This window comes from Rhinolophus ferrumequinum, chromosome 3 (assembly GCF_004115265.2).
Source record: "Rhinolophus ferrumequinum isolate MPI-CBG mRhiFer1 chromosome 3, mRhiFer1_v1.p, whole genome shotgun sequence".
NCBI lineage: Eukaryota > Metazoa > Chordata > Mammalia > Chiroptera > Rhinolophidae > Rhinolophus > Rhinolophus ferrumequinum.
The window spans coordinates 46,267,231-46,285,634 of NC_046286.1; the positions used below are offsets into that span (position 1 = coordinate 46,267,231).

At 41.3% G+C, this 18,404-nt stretch overlaps 1 protein-coding gene across 2 annotated transcripts in view; it reads right to left on the minus strand.

Moving 5' to 3' along the window:
- Positions 1–861: 861 nt before the first annotated feature.
- MDN1 (midasin AAA ATPase 1) overlaps positions 862–18,404 on the minus strand; it is a 144,741-nt gene continuing 127,198 nt past the window's right edge. For both annotated transcript variants that reach the window (XM_033097100.1, XM_033097091.1), the window contains 16 exons: positions 17,861–18,013; positions 17,234–17,381; positions 14,860–15,191; positions 14,416–14,589; positions 13,252–13,353; positions 12,291–12,492; positions 10,916–11,086; positions 9,668–9,831; positions 8,803–8,892; positions 7,523–7,638; positions 6,718–6,892; positions 5,441–5,514; positions 5,222–5,336; positions 4,362–4,425; positions 3,065–3,207; positions 862–2,319 (listed from right to left, as the gene is read on the minus strand). In XM_033097100.1, coding sequence (XP_032952991.1) covers positions 2,131–2,319; positions 3,065–3,207; positions 4,362–4,425; positions 5,222–5,336; positions 5,441–5,514; positions 6,718–6,892; positions 7,523–7,638; positions 8,803–8,892; positions 9,668–9,831; positions 10,916–11,086; positions 12,291–12,492; positions 13,252–13,353; positions 14,416–14,589; positions 14,860–15,191; positions 17,234–17,381; positions 17,861–18,013 — 2,412 coding nt within the window. In that variant the 3' untranslated portion in view covers positions 862–2,130. The remainder of the gene's footprint in view (positions 2,320–3,064; positions 3,208–4,361; positions 4,426–5,221; positions 5,337–5,440; positions 5,515–6,717; positions 6,893–7,522; positions 7,639–8,802; positions 8,893–9,667; positions 9,832–10,915; positions 11,087–12,290; positions 12,493–13,251; positions 13,354–14,415; positions 14,590–14,859; positions 15,192–17,233; positions 17,382–17,860; positions 18,014–18,404) is intronic.

Genomic DNA, 18,404 nt, shown 5'->3' on the forward strand with positions numbered 1-18,404 from the left:
AAGATCTCCTTGGATGTTGTAAGATGAAGTGAAGCTAGCAGAGGTTAGTCTGGAATATCACTTAAGTACTCCAGATTACAGATTTAAAAGAATTCCAGCTGCAGTGCACAGGGGAAGACAGAATAAGCTAGATGTCCGTAAGTTAGGGCAGACCAGACTGGGGTTTGGATGAAGACGGGAAAGTAAAGCAGATGTAAAGACTGAGCAGCAGGTGAGCACGAGTAAGGAAGACAGTAAGCACATCCTCAGTTCCTTCTAAGTGCCTCTTGCTCCTTATCCTGGGCCAGGGTCTGCCCGACCCCCACCCCTTCGGTTCCTGAAAGGTCCCCTGTGGCTTCCTAACCCTTTCTCCTGCACTAGCACAAGCTGAAAAATGGCACTCTTGGGTAGGCTTACTGGAATTCCTACTGTCCCAGTCGTATGAGCTATTATACGGCCAAAGGAATCCTATTTTAGCACCAGTTGGGAGCTCCTGTTTAGATGATTCTAGTAGATATGATAAACTCCATCACCCTCATAATGCTGCTCTCTTCTCCTACCAGATCCAACCGACTGGAAGAGTTAAATTTCCTGCCCGTAAAGAGCTTTGGCTAATGAAGTCTGAGTGGAAGAGATGTCACAATCTTTGTGTGTTTCCAGCAACTCACCTTGTTTTCTCTGCCACGAGGCTAGCATGCTGCAGCTCACCTACCTGGACGTGACACAAGTAAGAAATAAACCCTTACTATATACATAAGCCAGTGACATTGTGGGGTCATGTCAGCCTAAACTAGTGACAGCCGACTCACCCAGCAGCAAGGTCATTCCTCAGCACACCTTTTATATTCCTCTGTTGTATTCTATTAAGCATGGTCACCAATCACATCACCAGTGGTTTATTTTTTAATAGTTTTCAGAATATAAGCTGCATAGCTTTTTAGAATAAAAAATAATGATACAAGATCAGGTACATGCTTTAGGACGCTTGGTTAAATAACAAGCGATCTGTCTTTCATGACCACCTCAAAAGAGTGGCAAACTTCACAGTGTAACTTGATAACAGACGTGGAGATAACAGTTACATCATGGCATGTTGTCTACAAAAGAACATTCTAACAGTCAACTTAAATAGAACACAGCATACAGTTTCAAGTATTCAAGCACTGCTTTCTGGCCAAGTAAAATCTGACTCAAAACCATTGATGTATTTTGAGTAGGGGGAAAAAATAGATGTTAGCTGCTTAGTTCTTCTGGATATAGCATACCTTTCTCCAGAATGAGACTGGCTCAGACCATCTTAGAAGCAGTGTGAGGAATGATTCTTCCCCTGAACTGTTAATAAAAAAATGAACTAAAAAAAAATAAATTACTACAACAATAGGAACTGTGGCACTGAGAAAATGAAATAAGGAAAAGTCATCTTTCCAACATTGCATAGTCTCCCGAAGCAGCAAATGTGAGGGCCACTGAAAAGCCACTTCATTTTTACACAGCCTAAGGATCATTTTTATGAGTTCCCATACTGTCTGGTTGCTTTATGAGCACACACACAAGCTTCCTACCCTTGAGAAGGTAGTTCCTTTTGCATGAAACACGGTAAGAAAACATACTCAGATTCTGAAAAACTGCAGCTGTCTCGACCACTTGACAGCTTTTGGGTCCACACTATGGGTTTGGCAAGGGCGAACCTTAGAGCAGGATCAAAAGGGCATCTCCCTTCGGGCTTTTACTGAAAGGACTGGCACAGTCCCGTGTTCCTGGCAGTGTTTCCTCAAGGCAGGTGTCCAGGATCCCTACGAGGGAAAGCAGGCAGCTGGGCCCCAAGGGTGGGGTCGGCCTACTCTCAGGCCAGGGCTTCCAAGACAGGCAGGCAGAGCAGCTCTGCCCCAGGTTTGTTACAAGAACAGTAACCTAAGCAAAGCAAGGAATCCGAGAGCTTGCTCTCTGCTCTGCAATCATGTAAAATAAAATGTACATAGCAATAAAATTTTTGTAGCTGTTGGGTAAATTTTTATAAATCAGGTCTAAGAAAGAATATCATACTTTAGAGCTGCGAGTTCAGAAACAGTTGTCCACCAGGGAGCACCTAGGCAAGAAGTGTGACATCTTGACTGGTTTAAAGTCGCAACTTTGGACCTTGTTATTTCTGGTCTACAGGTGGTCAGAGGCGGTCACCAGCTCAAACCACTGCCTGAGGGCATCGCTGAGCGTCTCGGGGAGTGCATTCATATCCCGAAGAATTATATAGAAAGGGAATGGGAACTCTTCCATGTAGGATCGGATTTCAGGCATCTCTCCAGGTCCTTTAAATATTGGTACTTTAATGTCCAAGATAGAATCCTGTCAACAGAAAACATGTTGAAATAAAAGCTAACTAACTCAGTGTCCTTGGCTAGCGCTTCCATGATTTCTTTTCCAGACATTTTTCAGATCTCCTGTATCTAATTCCTGCACATTAAAGTAGCTTTTATTACTAAGTAAAACAATTTTCAGAACTCTCATTGAGGAAGAAACAGATCTTTCTAAGCACCCCTTCCAGAAGAACAGGCACCAAAAATGAGGGAAAGGGGTATAAGAAAACCTGGTTTCCTGTAATAGTATCTCGCATTCTCAACTTGGAATGAGTCACATTAAATCTTCTACTTGTTATGTAGGCCTTACAGGACCTCTGGGCATCTTTCACTGGGCTACTGATTCTTCCTGCTCTGAGGAGGGCACTGCTGATACAAATAACTGGTAAGGGCTTGTCTACATTTCCACATGCACAGGGCCCATTACCAAGAGTTGGCACGGGGAGTGGTTAAGAGGATGGTCTCTGGAGTCAGTCTGAATCCTGGCTTTCCTACTCATTACTTACAATCTGTTTCTGTCGTTCACCATAAAGTGGGAATAATGCCCAGCTCACTAGGCTATTGCGAAGTTAAATGAGAAATAGTTATAGTTATAAAGTGCATAAAAAACTGCCTGACAGAACACGGCGTTAGCTTTGAGTATGATGGTACGACCCAGGCCATATTTCAGATAGAAAAGGTTGAAGAGCATCTCCACTTGATCCTCAGAAAAGTGGCTTTTAGTCATCACTCACCCGTGAACTGGGATTATCCAACACAACAAAAATGACAAAGATGTTGGCATTCCGGGCGTTCTGAACTGCTGCCAGGACTCTGTCTTTACCCTCCAGGAAAAGACCGCGTCCATCAGAGACCACTAGGAGGAGTTGTGCAGTGTCTGTACAACATACAGCAGGAAAGGAAGGAAACAAAATGGAAATCCATTTTGAACAATAACTTAAAACTACCTGAAGTAAGACAAATTAGTGTAGGCTTTCTCTGTATTATTAACATTAACACCAAACAGACTCTGAAACTGATGAATTCTGGGGACAAATGACAGGGGCCTCTAATTAAATCTATTTACTTCGGATGCCTGACTCAGCGACAAGGCTGCACACACACATACAGAGCTTCTGTGATAAAACAATTTCCCAACATTGTTTCAGGGAATGTCACATTTAGATCAACTTCACTGTAGAGCAACATATATGAGATCAAAGATATATGTTTATGGCTATAAAATATAAAAATGCAGTACTGAGTCAGCCATTAGAAAAAAACGCCCAAATCAGAAACCTGGATTGGGCAGGTTTCTTCCAAATTTCAGTCACTATCTATCACCTTCAAATTTTTGCTAATTTTGCGTACCTGATTTCTTTTTCTTTCTTTTTGAAATTGACAAATAAAAACATACAAGAGACCACTGAAATAAATGGTGAATTAAAATGTTTAAAAATTTTTAGCTATATGTTTCTAGCAAAAGACTATAGTGCTTGAGGGCTACCTTTCTGTCAAGGAAGTTTAGCAAGTGTTGTGAGGCATGAAGACTTGCTTCAAACAAGAAGTTTCTCCATGATACAATCAGGATTAAGAGAGTTTTGGAAAGAGCTACATAAAGAACTAGTGTGTTCCAAGCCCCAAATCAATCATGGCTGGATTAGCTGGTTTCTGAATTATGTTCTCCTCCGCTTTCCTCTATTAAAATGTTATCGAATACTCGTCACACGTTGCTCCTTTCTTTCAAAATTCTGAACTCAAGCTAACAGATAAGTATACACTAGTTAATTATAAACTAGTTAATTAGTGTTTAATTCCTTCATTATTAAGCCTCATGAGTACGAATTCAGTAAAAATTTGTGAATGAATGGATGATTTTGTAAAAAATGTCCATAAATGCCTAATATCACTCCATCGCCTGTTTATGTCTTTTCCTGTAAAGCGTACACTTTAAAAGATGGTGATGGGTATGGCACAGTGAAATGAAGCAAGCAACTTGCGAATACAGACAACAGAAAATCATAGTAACAAAAGCAAAAGAATGAAGCTCACCTGGACTGAGGTTTTGGGAGAGCTTCTGAGCGGCTGCAAACATGTTGGCTACAGACTCTAGAAACTAAACCAGAATCAGAAACAGACAATTAAAAAGCTATTCAAACTTTCTTCCCATTGTCAAAGAGCCTGAAGTTACACCTGACACATAAGTGATTATCAGATAACCATCTCAGATCTATAGGCACTAAAGGACCCACTGCGTGGCCTTTACCCTGGGTACCGGCATTCTCAAACACAGACATGGATCTCTGGCACACACCCCACTAGTGTTCTGCAAGACACCAGAAAGGAAAAGAAATCCTTTCCCTGGGGGATAAGAAGTCAATTTCCCAAACGAATTAAACAGCTATCTTTTTTTCAAGAAAAGACAACACAGCATAAAAAGGCGGGAGGAAACCACATGTCCAGTACAACGTAACAAGGCTAAATGAGGACAGGAGTTAGAACATCAGAATCATTATCCCACGCACTGTTTTGAACTTAAGTCACCCTGAGCAAGTCACTGGCTTCGTTTCTTCTCTAGAGGGACAGAAATTGGCACTGACACACCTGGTAAGGGTACTGAGAGATGGTTTATTTTTCAAAATGTTCTAAACCTCAGAAAAATAGCCAGAAAATCAATGATACAAAGTCAAAAATGATCTTTGAGAGACTGAGAAAAAAGGTTATACAATGTTTAATAATGGGTGCCAAGGAAGTTTCTCTTCGACTGGTATATGCATAGGCTGGGGTTTAGGACTACTCTGTGTCGTAACTTTTACCTGCCCTAATACCATACTGGGAAGAGGGCAGTCTAAAAATTATGTCTCCTAAGCCAGAAGAATAACTGCAGAAGACATTTGATGTTATCAGCATACCTGAGCAATTCTGGTTTTTTTCTGTTGGAATTTGCAGAGCCGCAATATCTGAGATCCTGAGTAATCACTGAACTGTTCATGGAATGGGTGTAACAGTTTTACAGACTCTCCAAAACTTAGGGGAGAAAAACCAAATACAGTGGGGGTTATTTTTGGTCATGTGAACAAAGTAACAAAAGAAGGTTGGTTTTTCCCAATGGGACTAAAAGGCACTCTTACCTGCACACTGCAATCTGACCCACTTCCAGAAGGGTCAGAGCATTTCCAATCACAGCCAAAGATTCAAATGCAAGCTGTGAAATAGAAAGTTTAGGGTTGAACGAATCAATATCCTGTAGACCAGTGCCTTTCAACACTTTATACCAAGATTCCCACAGAAAACATTTTTTTTGGTATGGCACTTAAGGGAACACCATCAATATGGCTATTCACAACCAATCCAGGGGCTGCGGTGGCCTTAGGCACTGGCTAATACCACAACTGCTGAAATCCAGAGCCCATTACACTGGGAGGAAAGGTCTGTCTGTTCTAGGGATCTTAAGAGTTGGTCCATGAAATTTTTTAAATTTTTTTTTTTGACTACATAAAAAGTAATCTCTTATGTGTAAAGATTTTAAAAACCTAATTTCTGCAGAAATGACAGCATGGTTTTACATTTTAAATTCAATTAAAAAGAGGATGATGATACTTATAGCAACTAACATCTACTGAGCACATGTTGAGTGTGCTAGACATTAAAGTGAGAGTTCCACATCAGTTATTTCATTTACTCTTCATCACAACTCTATGAAATTGAGGTAGGTATTGCTATACTCCTCATTTTTCAGACTGACTCTTAGAAAGTAAATAAACTGCCCAAAGTCATGTACTACCACAGTAAGTCAGTCATATGACAGTGGGGAGCTGGGATCTGAACCCTGAATCAGAGGTTACACTTTCCAAGAGCCTATGTATAGATTTTAGGTTGCTCATTGGCTCTTGCAAAAAAACAGCACACATCTCGGTGTCCGTATTACTCATGGCATCATAAATAATTCCATTCAGGCTCCGAAGCCTGGTTAACACTGATAGAACACTAACTCTAGATCATTTCAGACTTAAGGAAATGTATACTGAATATATTTTTGTTTAAAAAGATACTCAGATAATATGTTGGAGGGTCTGAAGAATAGTTTAACAGTACATGGCATTTTGTGGAAAACATACATTGTCAGATTTCCTTATTTTGCAGCTAGACAATAGCACAGCAAGGCTAAGAAACAAAAAAAAATTAAAAGACCTATAAATAGGGAACCAAAATATTTGACACATCTTGAAATTGCCCTTTGAACTCTTTCAATTTTAGGTCTTCTTGAACATGGGATTCACATTCTCAGACCAGACTAGCTGGTGTTTCAAACTGCTTTTTGCCAGATCATATTTAAAATATTTGGCAGCCTATGGAACGTGGTTTGGTGTTAATTTCTCATCAAACTGCCACTCCTCCTCTTCCTTACCTGTTTGGTGTGGTTGTCTACCATGCTAGAAGAGTCATCAATAGCCAAACAAATCTGATACTGGCGTTTACTGGGCTTGGTCCTTCGGAGCCAAATCTTATCTTTTCGAAACTGACTCGCAATGTACGGAATGACCTTCCGCATGTTCAATCGCTTCCCCGTTCGGTAGTCTCCTCTATTAAATGCACCCAAATGCGACAAAGATTAGTTCACTGCTCATCCCTTCAGAATTTTTTTAAAGAATGAAATCACATTAATAATACCTTATAACCAATTATACTAAGTAACTAGTAACCCAGCACCATGAAGTATTAATGCAGTTAAGGGTTAAGGGCCAGGATCAAACTGATCAGCAGCCAGAAAATACTGGTTGTATCTGTGGCAACAACAATTCGGTCTACAAAAATGGAGACATTTATAAAAATTAGAAAAAAATGTTCGCATTGAATAATAAGTCTTGGATTCTCTTTTCTGTTCTAAAGCTATGATTCTGGTCACATCTTTGAAAAGATGTAGGTAACACACGCAAGTGAGTAACCCAATGTGTAGCAAGGTGAGCCGCACACACACACTGAGGAATTTCCCCACCACGTTAATGAATCAAAGACACTACATGCATCACGAATTTCACCGTAACCTGTGGTAGAGAGAACATGAATTAGGGTAAGGAATACCATACTGGTGCCTGGGCAGTAGAAATGGCAACCTCGGAGCCAGCACCGTAAGTGGTGAGATGCTGAGCTCAGCAGAAAAGGCGACACTACAACTTTTTAGGGTGCTGAGTGCGTCAGTGGAGAAGACTTACTTCAGTTTGGCTGCCTGGGTAGGCTCTAATATGAGACGGAGCTGTTCACACAACTGTTGTGAAAGAGGCGCCGTTAAGACCAGGTAACTCTGCCACATCTCTGCTGCAGCCTTCTCCTGTGACAATTGCAACAACATGTAAATGACCCTTGGAATGTCAGGGCCAAAGCCATCACAGCAAGATGAAGGCTTGAAGCTAAGTAGTAGACAATGACGTGCATGGACTTTCTCGACAGAAGCACTTTAAAGCTTCTCTTAGCAAGCTGCACTCTAATTCACTTGATGAAAAATGTCTCCCCTTCCACCAAAACCACAATCCACAGGTGCAACTGAGAAGGAATGAAACAAGGCAGTAAAATATTGGAATTCATGACCAAACCAATGACTGATTCACATCACTTACATAGAGGGTAACCTGTACCCTTCTTGAGGAGAGCGAGCTGGGAATGGTAATTCTGGTGCCGGCAGATCCAGCCACTTAATTGTGGGCTCTCAGCATCATGTTTCAAAAGCAAAAGTGACAAGTGCAAATCTCTCAAGTAACACAACAGTGTGCTTATTTCCTGGGCACAACTTTTTTTGCCAACTATGACAGAGCAGTCAATACACATGATGTCAACTACAAGTTTATACACACACACACACACACACACGTATATAATTACAAGAAGCGGAGTACAGCATTAGGAATAGAGACAGTGGAAACGTAATGGCTCTGTGCGATGTCAGAGGAATAGTGGATGGGGGGAGGGGAGTTGACACAGTGTGAGGGATATAAGTGATAAACGTCTATTACTTTGTTTTGTGCACCTAAATCTAAAAAACAAAAACAAAAAAAATACACATGGTGGGGATGATGGTTAACAGACATAAAACTGAAATATATGTATATACACTAAATTTAGGATGCAAAGTCATTAAAAAAGAAACTTCTGGCTGATCCACATTACGCAAGCTGGCAACATTCCAAGGGGCCTAGTCTGAGGATGACACAGTATCTTTCTGCCCTGTTTTCAACTGCTGTCACATCTATTACATCCATTACAGAGTGAGCAACAGAAGTTCAAGATTTAAACAAGTCAGTGTCTCTCTGTTTTAGTTAAGTTACAGGTCTAGTGACAAAGCAGGCAGAAAGCAATGGACAGACTTAGGCTTTGGGAGTGTACTTTTATTCTTGATATACTCAGACCCTTTTACAAAGGCTATTGGAGCTAACAACCTATTAAGTTTGCTGTATCTTAATAAAACTCAAGATAGTTTATGGAAAGACCAGTGACTTACTTCTTCTGGATTTCCAGATTCGTGTGGCTGCCACATTTCCAATTGTCTCTCCAGCTCCTGTCTTAACTCACTGACATCTTTTAAAAAGGGCTAAGCCAAAAAAAAAACAACAACAAAAAAAACCCACAGATGAGAAGCAGCCGGGTTGGAAGTGCCGACTCCATCACGGCTGCCTTCTTCCCGGCACTATGAACTCACTACATGACCCCAAGACGTAAAACATCAGCAAATGTAATGGTACAGTAAGATGCCAGACAACCATGCTTCTGCTTCCCATTTATAGAGACAAGATGGATAAAGGAAATTTTAACATTTATAAATCCATCCCAGCAAAACAAATTCTCATGAAGATATTAATAATTAAAATACTCTTTGGTAAACCTAGATTGCCATTAAGTCAAACGATTAGGGAAACAACTAGGTTAATTGGCTCTTCCTAAATGCAGGCATTAAGATTCTTTTTTTTTACTCTCTGAATAGTCATTTTTCTTTTTTTGTAATTTTTCAATTACAGTTGACACACAATATTATATTAGTTTCAGGTGTACAACGTAGTGGTTAGACATTTATATAACTTATGAAATGATCACCCTGATAAATCTAGTACCCATCTGACACCATACATAGTTATTACAATATTATTGACTATATTCCCTGTGCCGTACTTTACATCCCTGCGTCTGTTTTTATAACTAGCAATTTATACATCTTAATCCCTTCCCCCTTTTCATCCATTCCCCCAACCCCCTCCCATCAAAATGTTCTCTGTATCTATCAGATTGTTTCTGTTTTGTTTATTTTGTTTTTCAGATTCCACATTCTTGCTACTTAACCAACATAAACTAACTAGTGAACGTTTTAGTACCTGGAAAATTGTGTCCACAAGGAACTGATGGGCTGTATGAATGGTAGAATCTCGGCTTCTCTCTGGTTTCTCATTCTCCGTCTCCTTGTGGGATTTGTCTGTCCTGGGGTCTTGGCTTTCCTCTATTTTATCAGTTTGGGTCTCCGTCTCCATCTCGTCAAAGCCTATTTTCATATAAAGACAGAATTTTACGTATCATAATACATTAACATAAAGACAGCCTTCATGGTTGCCTGTCAATCCTAGCAATTACTCAAACTTCATTCATTCACTGCCCAACACATTTCCATATACTGGTTCCACTTCTTCTTTTTGAGTCAGTCATTGCCAGTTCTTTTCCACTAACTTCTCCTCCTCCCCACCCTGATGTTAAAGGTGGCTTTTCTGGGAGGTGGGCATATGAGCACTAGAGTTTACGCTGACAAGCCTCATGGAACTGCGTGATTCTTTAAACTATGTGTAGGTAAAACTTTGATAAAAATAAAAACTAAAATAAAATCATAGTTCCATTTCACAGATGAGGAAACTGAGTCAAAGAAAAGATGAATAATGTGCATCAATCTGTGAAGTGAATAAAAAGGCAAAGTGTGGGTTTGAATCTAAGCAAATCTAATCCCAGAACTGTGCCTTTTCCACTGTCACATAATAGCCACTCAATCATTCTAACACCCCTGAGAGGACAGGAAGTAAACAGAAGAAAAAACTTGAATCTGTCAAGTTTTTTGTATTTGCATTTATTCCATTGCTGATAGTTATTTTTTACATTAAAGTTATTTTTTAATGTGTTGAATACTTTTTCTTATAAACTGCCTACTAATAGCACTTGGCCAACTATGAAATAGAACTGTATGTAAGGAGTTTTATTATTTTCTCACATGCATTTTCCCCATTCTATTTAAGTATTATACTGCAGTTATGCTAGTATTATATATTTTCATATAATTGAAAATATTATTTCTCTAATAATCATGAATGTATCTTCTTGTTACAACTGGAGTAAGTGCGTATCCTGTTTTCTTCTTTTATTTTAAAAAGACTGATGGGATTTTGACTGAAACTCAAGTTTCAGAGGTCTCTTCTACCTTTCCACTCCCAAACGAAGGATAGTGAAATTATTATAGGCAAATGAATGTCTAAGGCATGGGTTAGAATGTGGAAATAATAGACCAGACTAGACTACAGCACAAGAGAAGCAACTTCTCCAAGTCAGAGAGCCGAGGCGGGGCCTGCTGCCCTCGTAGGGCTCACCAGAGCTTGCCGTGGCCCTGGACTTGACCTCCTCTGGCTTCAGCTGCTCCGTGTCGACTGCTTTCAGCTCTTCCTGCTCCTCCATGTCCATGAAAGCATCCTCCGTCTCCTCCTGGTCCTGCTCCTTGCTGGAGTCTTTTGCAGATTGTTGCTGCTCCATGCTGGCTACATCTGCCAACAAAGCACACAGAGAGAGGCTAGGTCTTTGCAGAAGAAAGTAATCCATGAGCGGGTGTGGTTTCTGTCATTTCTACCTTCCAAGATTCTACTGCTGCTGGTTCTACCACTGACCAGCTCTGTGGCTTGGACTCAGTGCTGGCTTGTCTGTGCCCAAGCTGCCCTGGTGACTTACTGAGGTAACTACCTATTCTCTACCTCCCACAGAAGCTACAAGGATACAGTGTAACTATACATGTGGCCAGAGACGTAGGATGCTGAGCTGGTTTCAGACACTGAACCAGAATAAACAGGAGGGACGTGATTCAGAGCAGCTAATGGAATTACCCCCATTACTAAGTTATAGGTGGAGAAAACAGTAGTGATTAAGAGTATAACATGGGGCATAGAAAGACCAGCATGGGAATCCAGCATCCTGATCTTGGACAAGTCCCTAAACTTCTTTGGCCTCAGTGTGCTCATCTATAAAACAGAGATAACCTCGCTCATGAGAGGATTGGAGGGATTCCATGACCATGTAGCAAAGGCTCAGAACAGGGTTTGGCACAAAGTAAAAGCTCAAAACATGGTAGTTGTTGTTATTATTATTATTATTATTATTATTATTATTATTACTGTTTTATTTTTCTAACAAGTAGGGACAGAAGAGAAAAAAAGTAATCTACAGCACAGATAGTCGTTTTTGTACTATCCTCATAGATAGATATTATCAGCTTTACTTATTAGGAATGAAACAGTGAAAAGTCACCAAGAACTAGAAGGGGACACTGATGGACAACTGACTACTCCCTTCTTGTGCTGAGACGTTTTTTCCTCCATTGTTCACTTACAAAGAAAACATGTATTTCAAGTCCACCGCTCTTGCCATTGCAAGGACCCCCCTCAAGGTGACAATGAAGAAATGTCCAGTACTCAGAAACGCTGAGATCAGCGCTGGGTTCAGATGTGGCCAATGGTTACCAAGGATATTTAATGGGCTTACAGAAGGCCCAGAAACCCTGAGCATTTGCACTTGGCTACAGATATCTGTAAGCCAAAAACAATTTGCATTTGTGCACAGTTATTAGAGAGAAAGTAGTTTTAAAAACCCATCCCCCTCCCTCCTAAAATGCATTTGTAATAACACCGGGCGGGCACAGTCATACAGCATAAACTCTCAGAGTTCAGCGCACAAAGGACATGCCTTCCCTGCACCTACCGTAGGTCTGTGCATCGTAAGGGTCACTCCCTTGCTTAATGTGCTCAAATGCATCTGCATCCTCCAGCTGGGCCTGGGGCCGGGGTGGCCCCTGCTCAGCAGGGCTGTCCGTGTCCACCGTCCTCAGCCTTTTATGTACGTGCTCGTTGTGATCACCCATGGAGCGCTCGTTGTCGGCCTGTCCCGGTTTCCTCTTAAAACTCTGTGGGAAATATGAGGAAATTCATCAAAGCCTTGTCTGTTAATAGCAAAAAGACACAAAAATAACCACAATGTCCATCCATAGGAGACTGGGTAAGTAAATCATGTACAGCCATACAAAAATGGAATTCAGTGCAGCCGTTAAAAAGAACGGCCAAGTCTTGGTATACATACACAGAATAATCTCTGACTTACTTTTATATCTGAATAAGGGCGAGGCAGTAAAGAAACACACACACATACACCCACACATACAGCCACACGTTGCATATGCAAAAAAGATCTCCGAAAGAGGACAAAACTGGTAGCACCAATTTGTTCTGGGGAGGGTTCCTTGGGTGGCTTGAGGACAGGGATAGGATGGAAGCTTTTTAGGGGCTTGGTGTTTATATACTAATTTTGTATCATGTGCATGAATTACACCCTATTATAAAGTTTTGTATTTAAAACACAAAGTGCAAAGAGGACTACTGGTTGGTGCTGGGCAGCACGCAGCACCAGGCTCCCTAACAGGAAGGGGGCTGGGCTGGGGTTGTGTGTCTCCGCATCCCTGCATAGCAAAGAACCCCCTTGATGGGGTTCCACTGGGAGAGCCCCAAGGTCCTGGTCTGCTCATCAGGGCTGCCATCATGTCTGGAGGGTCAGGGACAGGGACAGTAAAGGCAGGGAACATGGTTTGGTTTTTTTTAAATCACTACATTTAGAGCATCTTTTTCCACATGGAGCTTTCACTTTAGTTTAGTTGAAGAGTCATACAGACCTGTGTGTTTTTCCTGGTCTGTTTCTGGGAGGCCAAACGGGCGATGAAGTTGGATTCATGGCCTTCTGCCTGGTTTGCATCTGCAGCTCCACTCCCGTGTTCCTATAAAACCCAAGGCAGGAAAGAATGAGGGAGGAAGAAGCTATCTTGCACCTGATTGCACTGCATTGTGCACAGGTCCTCTCAGCATTATTCTCACCTCTGATAATCACACCTGCCTGCCTGTTCTGGAACTCACCCATGACTAAAGCCTGGCCCGTGGGTAGAAACAGAAAAGATCTAGACCGAGATCTGTCACCCTGCGGGGTGACTTCGCTTTGCACGGCTGATTAGTTCTTTGTCTACAGGAGTACAATGGCAGGACAGACCTCGAATAGAAACCAGGCTTCACCAGGAACCAACTGTGTACCTTTGAGATTGCCACTTAATTTTACTGAGGGTTATTTAACTCAAATATGAAATGGAGAAAATACTAAGAACAATAATATCCGCTATTTTAGGGGCTATTCTGAGGACTTGCTGAAGCAATGAAGATGCTTAGCACCTAATGGGTGCTTAATAAATGGGGTGGAGAGGGCATAAGAATACAAACAGTTGTTATTGGTGAGAAAACGGGGGCTTAGAGAGACTAAAGGACTTGAGAGTCATCATTGTAGCAGCAGGTCCTCTGACTCAGTGCTCTTTTCATAGCATGCCAGCGGCCCAAAGTGTAGCCATATACAGAACACATCACTCTATGTCAAGGAAAAAAGAAGTGCTTTGCTTTCTAAATTAAAATGTTTAGAAACCTGGTGAATAGTGAGGGAAAGGGAAGCACTATATTAGAAGCACATTATTGCATGTAGTCTGAATTCTACTTTTCCTTCCTTGGGAGCATTCCAGAAAATAACGTGAACCTGATTCTCCCACAGAGAGAGAACTACCAATCTAAAACCTTTTTCTCATTAAGCACATCACTTAAATACACTGTGCAACAAATATTCTGGGGTTTGTTATGGCATATAAAAATAGATCTGCGATCGTTTTCTCACAGGATGAGAGATATTTTAGATGTCAACAGCAAATAAACAACACACGTAAAGCAACGACTTCTAAGTAAAACGCGATTTCAGACAGGGAGACCCTTCTGAGAGGCAGCTGGCCAAGGTGACAAGGGCCCCTCACCTCCTTGCCCTGTTCCTTCTCAGGCGCGGCTCCCGCCAGCTCCACAGCCTGTGAGCTCTGCACACTTTCCAGCCCTGTCTGCCCACAGGAGTCATGCTCCTTCCTCTCCGTAGCCTCTGGCACCTGTTCTTCTGTGTCTGAGTTCTCCCCTTCTTCTTCCTCTTTTTCCTCCTTCTGCAGGGAAATGAAACACAGCATTAAATGCTCTGGGGGGAAGAACACAAGGTGGGGAACCGCTACAGCAAGCAGACACCCCACTCCTCACCAAGGGGGAGTCTACAGGGAGGGGGTCAGCCACAGAGGGTCTGAAAGAGAAAATGAAAGCTGCCTGGCAGCGCCCCCCAGTGATGGAGAAGTAGCCTAAAGGAGATTCTAGTGGGAATAAGATAATTCCTCCTCCTCCTCATTATTTCTAATGTAAGACAAACCGACACCTCACAATACCTGAGGCTGGAGACCTTGGTCAACAGAGACGCCATTGTCTGCACTTTCCTCACAGGCTTCCGCATCCTCCTCCTTGTCCCCCAAAGACGGCTGCTCCTCGTCCTCTGAGCTCTCTTCAGGATGTTCACCTGGTCCTCCGTCTTGGTCACCAGCGCCTGTGTCCATCTCTTCCTCCCCCTCTGCCTCGTCAGCTGCACGGGCGCCTTCCTCAGGTTCATGTGGACCCTGACCTTCATTCTGATCAGAGTCAGTCTCTTCATTCCCGTCCTCAGCTTCATGATCTGCTTCTTCAGTGTCCAGGGGTTTTTCTTTAATGTCCAAAGGATTCTCTTCTGGGTAGATTTAAAAAAAAAAAAAAAAATGAACACAGAATTTAAGAAACCAACGATTTCTTAAGATGGGATGTAGTTACATAAGTGTTTTGTTTTATTATTCTTGAACCAGGAGTTGGCAAATTTTGGCCCATGGGCCTAATCTGACCATCTACAAGCTTCTGTGAATCAGGTTTTATGGGAACACTGCCTCATCCACTCGCTTACTTAAGTGTTTACCCCACCTACTCTGCATTGCCTACGCTGCTTTCACACTGTCATAGCAGAACTGAGTATGTGAGAACTCTGTCACAGCTTAGGGCCTGCAAAGCCTAATTTATTATCTAACCCTTCACAGAAAAATTTTACCTAACGCTGTTCTAAACTGCACTTAATATTACTTACAATTGATTAGGTGGTGTACTTCTTTCAATAATACATAATCCATTAAAAAATCCTAAAGGCCACCACAACAGGAAATGACCATCTAATTTTCAAATATCAGTGGTAATAATTGGTGGTTATCATTCTTTAATCATACACAGAAAATATAACACATATTCAAATGGAAACAACCCTATTTGAAAAAGTTTTATTTAAAGAGCTTTTCTATACTGTGGCCACTTCAGAAATCAGTTACTTTGTTTGCAAATAATTCTTTAAAATAACTGCTCCTTAGCTTATACATACAATAGCTTAAAATGAGCCTGGATGTTTTTCTACGGCAAATGGCTTGTTACACTATCAGTGTATTTTAATTTTCTTCATTTTATGCTTGCTTGCTGGTGAAATTTAAAGTGGAAGTCATATTCTAAAATTTTAAGTTAATGAAATAGCTTCAGAAGCAACAACTTCTACTATGCTTAAAAAGTAAACTAGAAATTCGCAGAGCGAAGAATGTTCTGAGCATCAGGAAAGCCTGTATCAATTCCTTAAACAAATGGTTCTATTAGGCTGGTACAAAAGTAATTGCGGTTTAAAAGGTAAAAAAAAAAAAAATGCAAAAACCGCAATTACTTTTGCACCAACCTAATAATTAAGCAGCAAGTTCACAAATTTATTTCTAATTACCAAAACTTTAAATGGAGAATGGATTTTAAATTTATGAGAACCATATATTCACATTTATATCAAACATCTGTCACTTGTTTTTAAAAAATAAATGGTTCTGCATACAACTATCTTCCTACTTCCTTAGATGTCATCATAACCTGAAGTTGTATGTTATTCCTTCCCATGTTTTCGTACATTTGACATACCCATAAATAAATAGTATTGTTTCTTGTATTAAATTTTTACATAAACAATACCTTTTCTTTTGCAATTTGCTATTTTTGTTCCGAAAAGGTATTTTCAAATTTTTCTAGCTTTACCAAGTATGTCACTGATTGGTAAGAAGCAGAGTGAGGCTAGCTCCCATCTTTCTGTCTGGTTACCCGCCACGATGGAGGCCCACTATTACAATAGCACCTTCTCCTCAACGCTTCCAACTAAAACCAGACGACTCTCTAGGGCAGTCACCCAGATTGAACAATGGATGACAAAAGCACCAGATTACTATCATGTGCCTTGTGATTGATTTCTCTTGAGATTACTCAATTTCATTCCCTAGTATAACTTTGTATTTCAGGCTAAATACATAAGCAAAACAATCAGTAACAGAAACAATCATCTCCCTAGAAAAGCTGTCACTGGGCTACATGAGAAGCCTGGGTATACCCCACTGGACTGGACAGTATTTACATCAACCCATGAGATGGGCCACACAGGGATGGATGGCTGTGGGGAGATGGAGCTGTACGCGATGAAGCCCCACCCACACACAGCAGCGTTAAACACAGAACTAGAAATGACAGTAGTGAGAGAGACCTGCTGGTTTACAAGCTTTACATCTACTCAGATCAGAAACACTACAAAGAAACAGCAAATAATTTTCGCAAACTGGAATTGATCTGACCAGACATGATTCATGACCTGGCCATGACATGGGCCTGAAGAGAAATCAGTTAGTGCTCGTCGTTTCCAATGAGTTCCAACTGGTCTTTAGGTTTCGAAAAACATACCTTCTCCTTCTTCGTGGTCTGTGTCTTCATCATCATTCTTGTGTTCACTGTCTAAGTTCAAATCATCTGGAAGGTCCAAGGCCTCGGGTTCTGGCAGCGTTTCCTGATTGCCATGGTAAGGGTCTACCTCATTCTCATCATATTCCCTCTGAACAGTAAAGAGAACAGGAAAATAATAAAAATGTAAAACTTTTTTTAAAAGTAGCATTCACACACAATTAGCTCTTAGTTAGCTGAAAGAATACAACATCTCTGCCCTAAAATTACTAGCACACATTAGAATTTTACTAACATTTTTAGAATTTTCATGTTGGAATTTCAAACTTCATTTTCTGTGTAGCGTCTCCACTTGTGGTGAAAAGTCCTGTGTCACTCTCAAGGAAGGAACTGAAGTTTATGAGAAGTTTAGCTTTCAAACTTCAGCATGAGCCCACACAGCATGAAGACTACCTCACGGGTAACTAACAGCTATTTTATGTCCTATTAAGAGGTTCTGTTACATGTGCTTTTACAAGACAATGGAAAAACAACTGAATAGGGAAAACATGCGCGAGACCCCCTAAGAGCTGTGTAGTACAGTGCCCTGGCCTTGAATCAGGACAGGTATCAGTTCTGAATCCTCAGTACCTCGTCTATTTGTTCATTAATTTTGTCTTGGCCTTGTCCATCGTCATCAGCTTCTGCTTCTTCCTTTTCTTCCTTCTTATCTTGCTGGTCTTTATCTCTGTTTGACTTCCCAGAATCCAAGTTGTCATCTTTAGCAACAAGTCCACAGTCTTCCTAAATGTCACAGGCAGGAAAAGTATGAAATCATGATGAAAGCAATCTAAGAAACTGCTTTCACACAGGTTGACTCTCCCTAGCACAGCCCTTAGACATGTATAACTGCCTGCTGGGCCTATCCCTCGGGAATATCCAGCTGACGGGGCATCGTCCATAACCTGGAGAGAACAGTCTGGGTCTGTCCAGATTGCAGTAGTAATGGCAGGTGTGTGAACACCAGGGTGGGTCACGCTGTGCGGCTGCAGTGTCCCCCTAGCCTGCGAGTTATCCTACGGAGGGAGCTGGTGCAGTTCAGTGGCCAAAAGCAGAATCAGAGCCTCCTTAACGTCCCTCCTCCATAACACGTGGGATGGCTCGGGTCAAGCTACGCTTTTAGGTCTGAATCAGT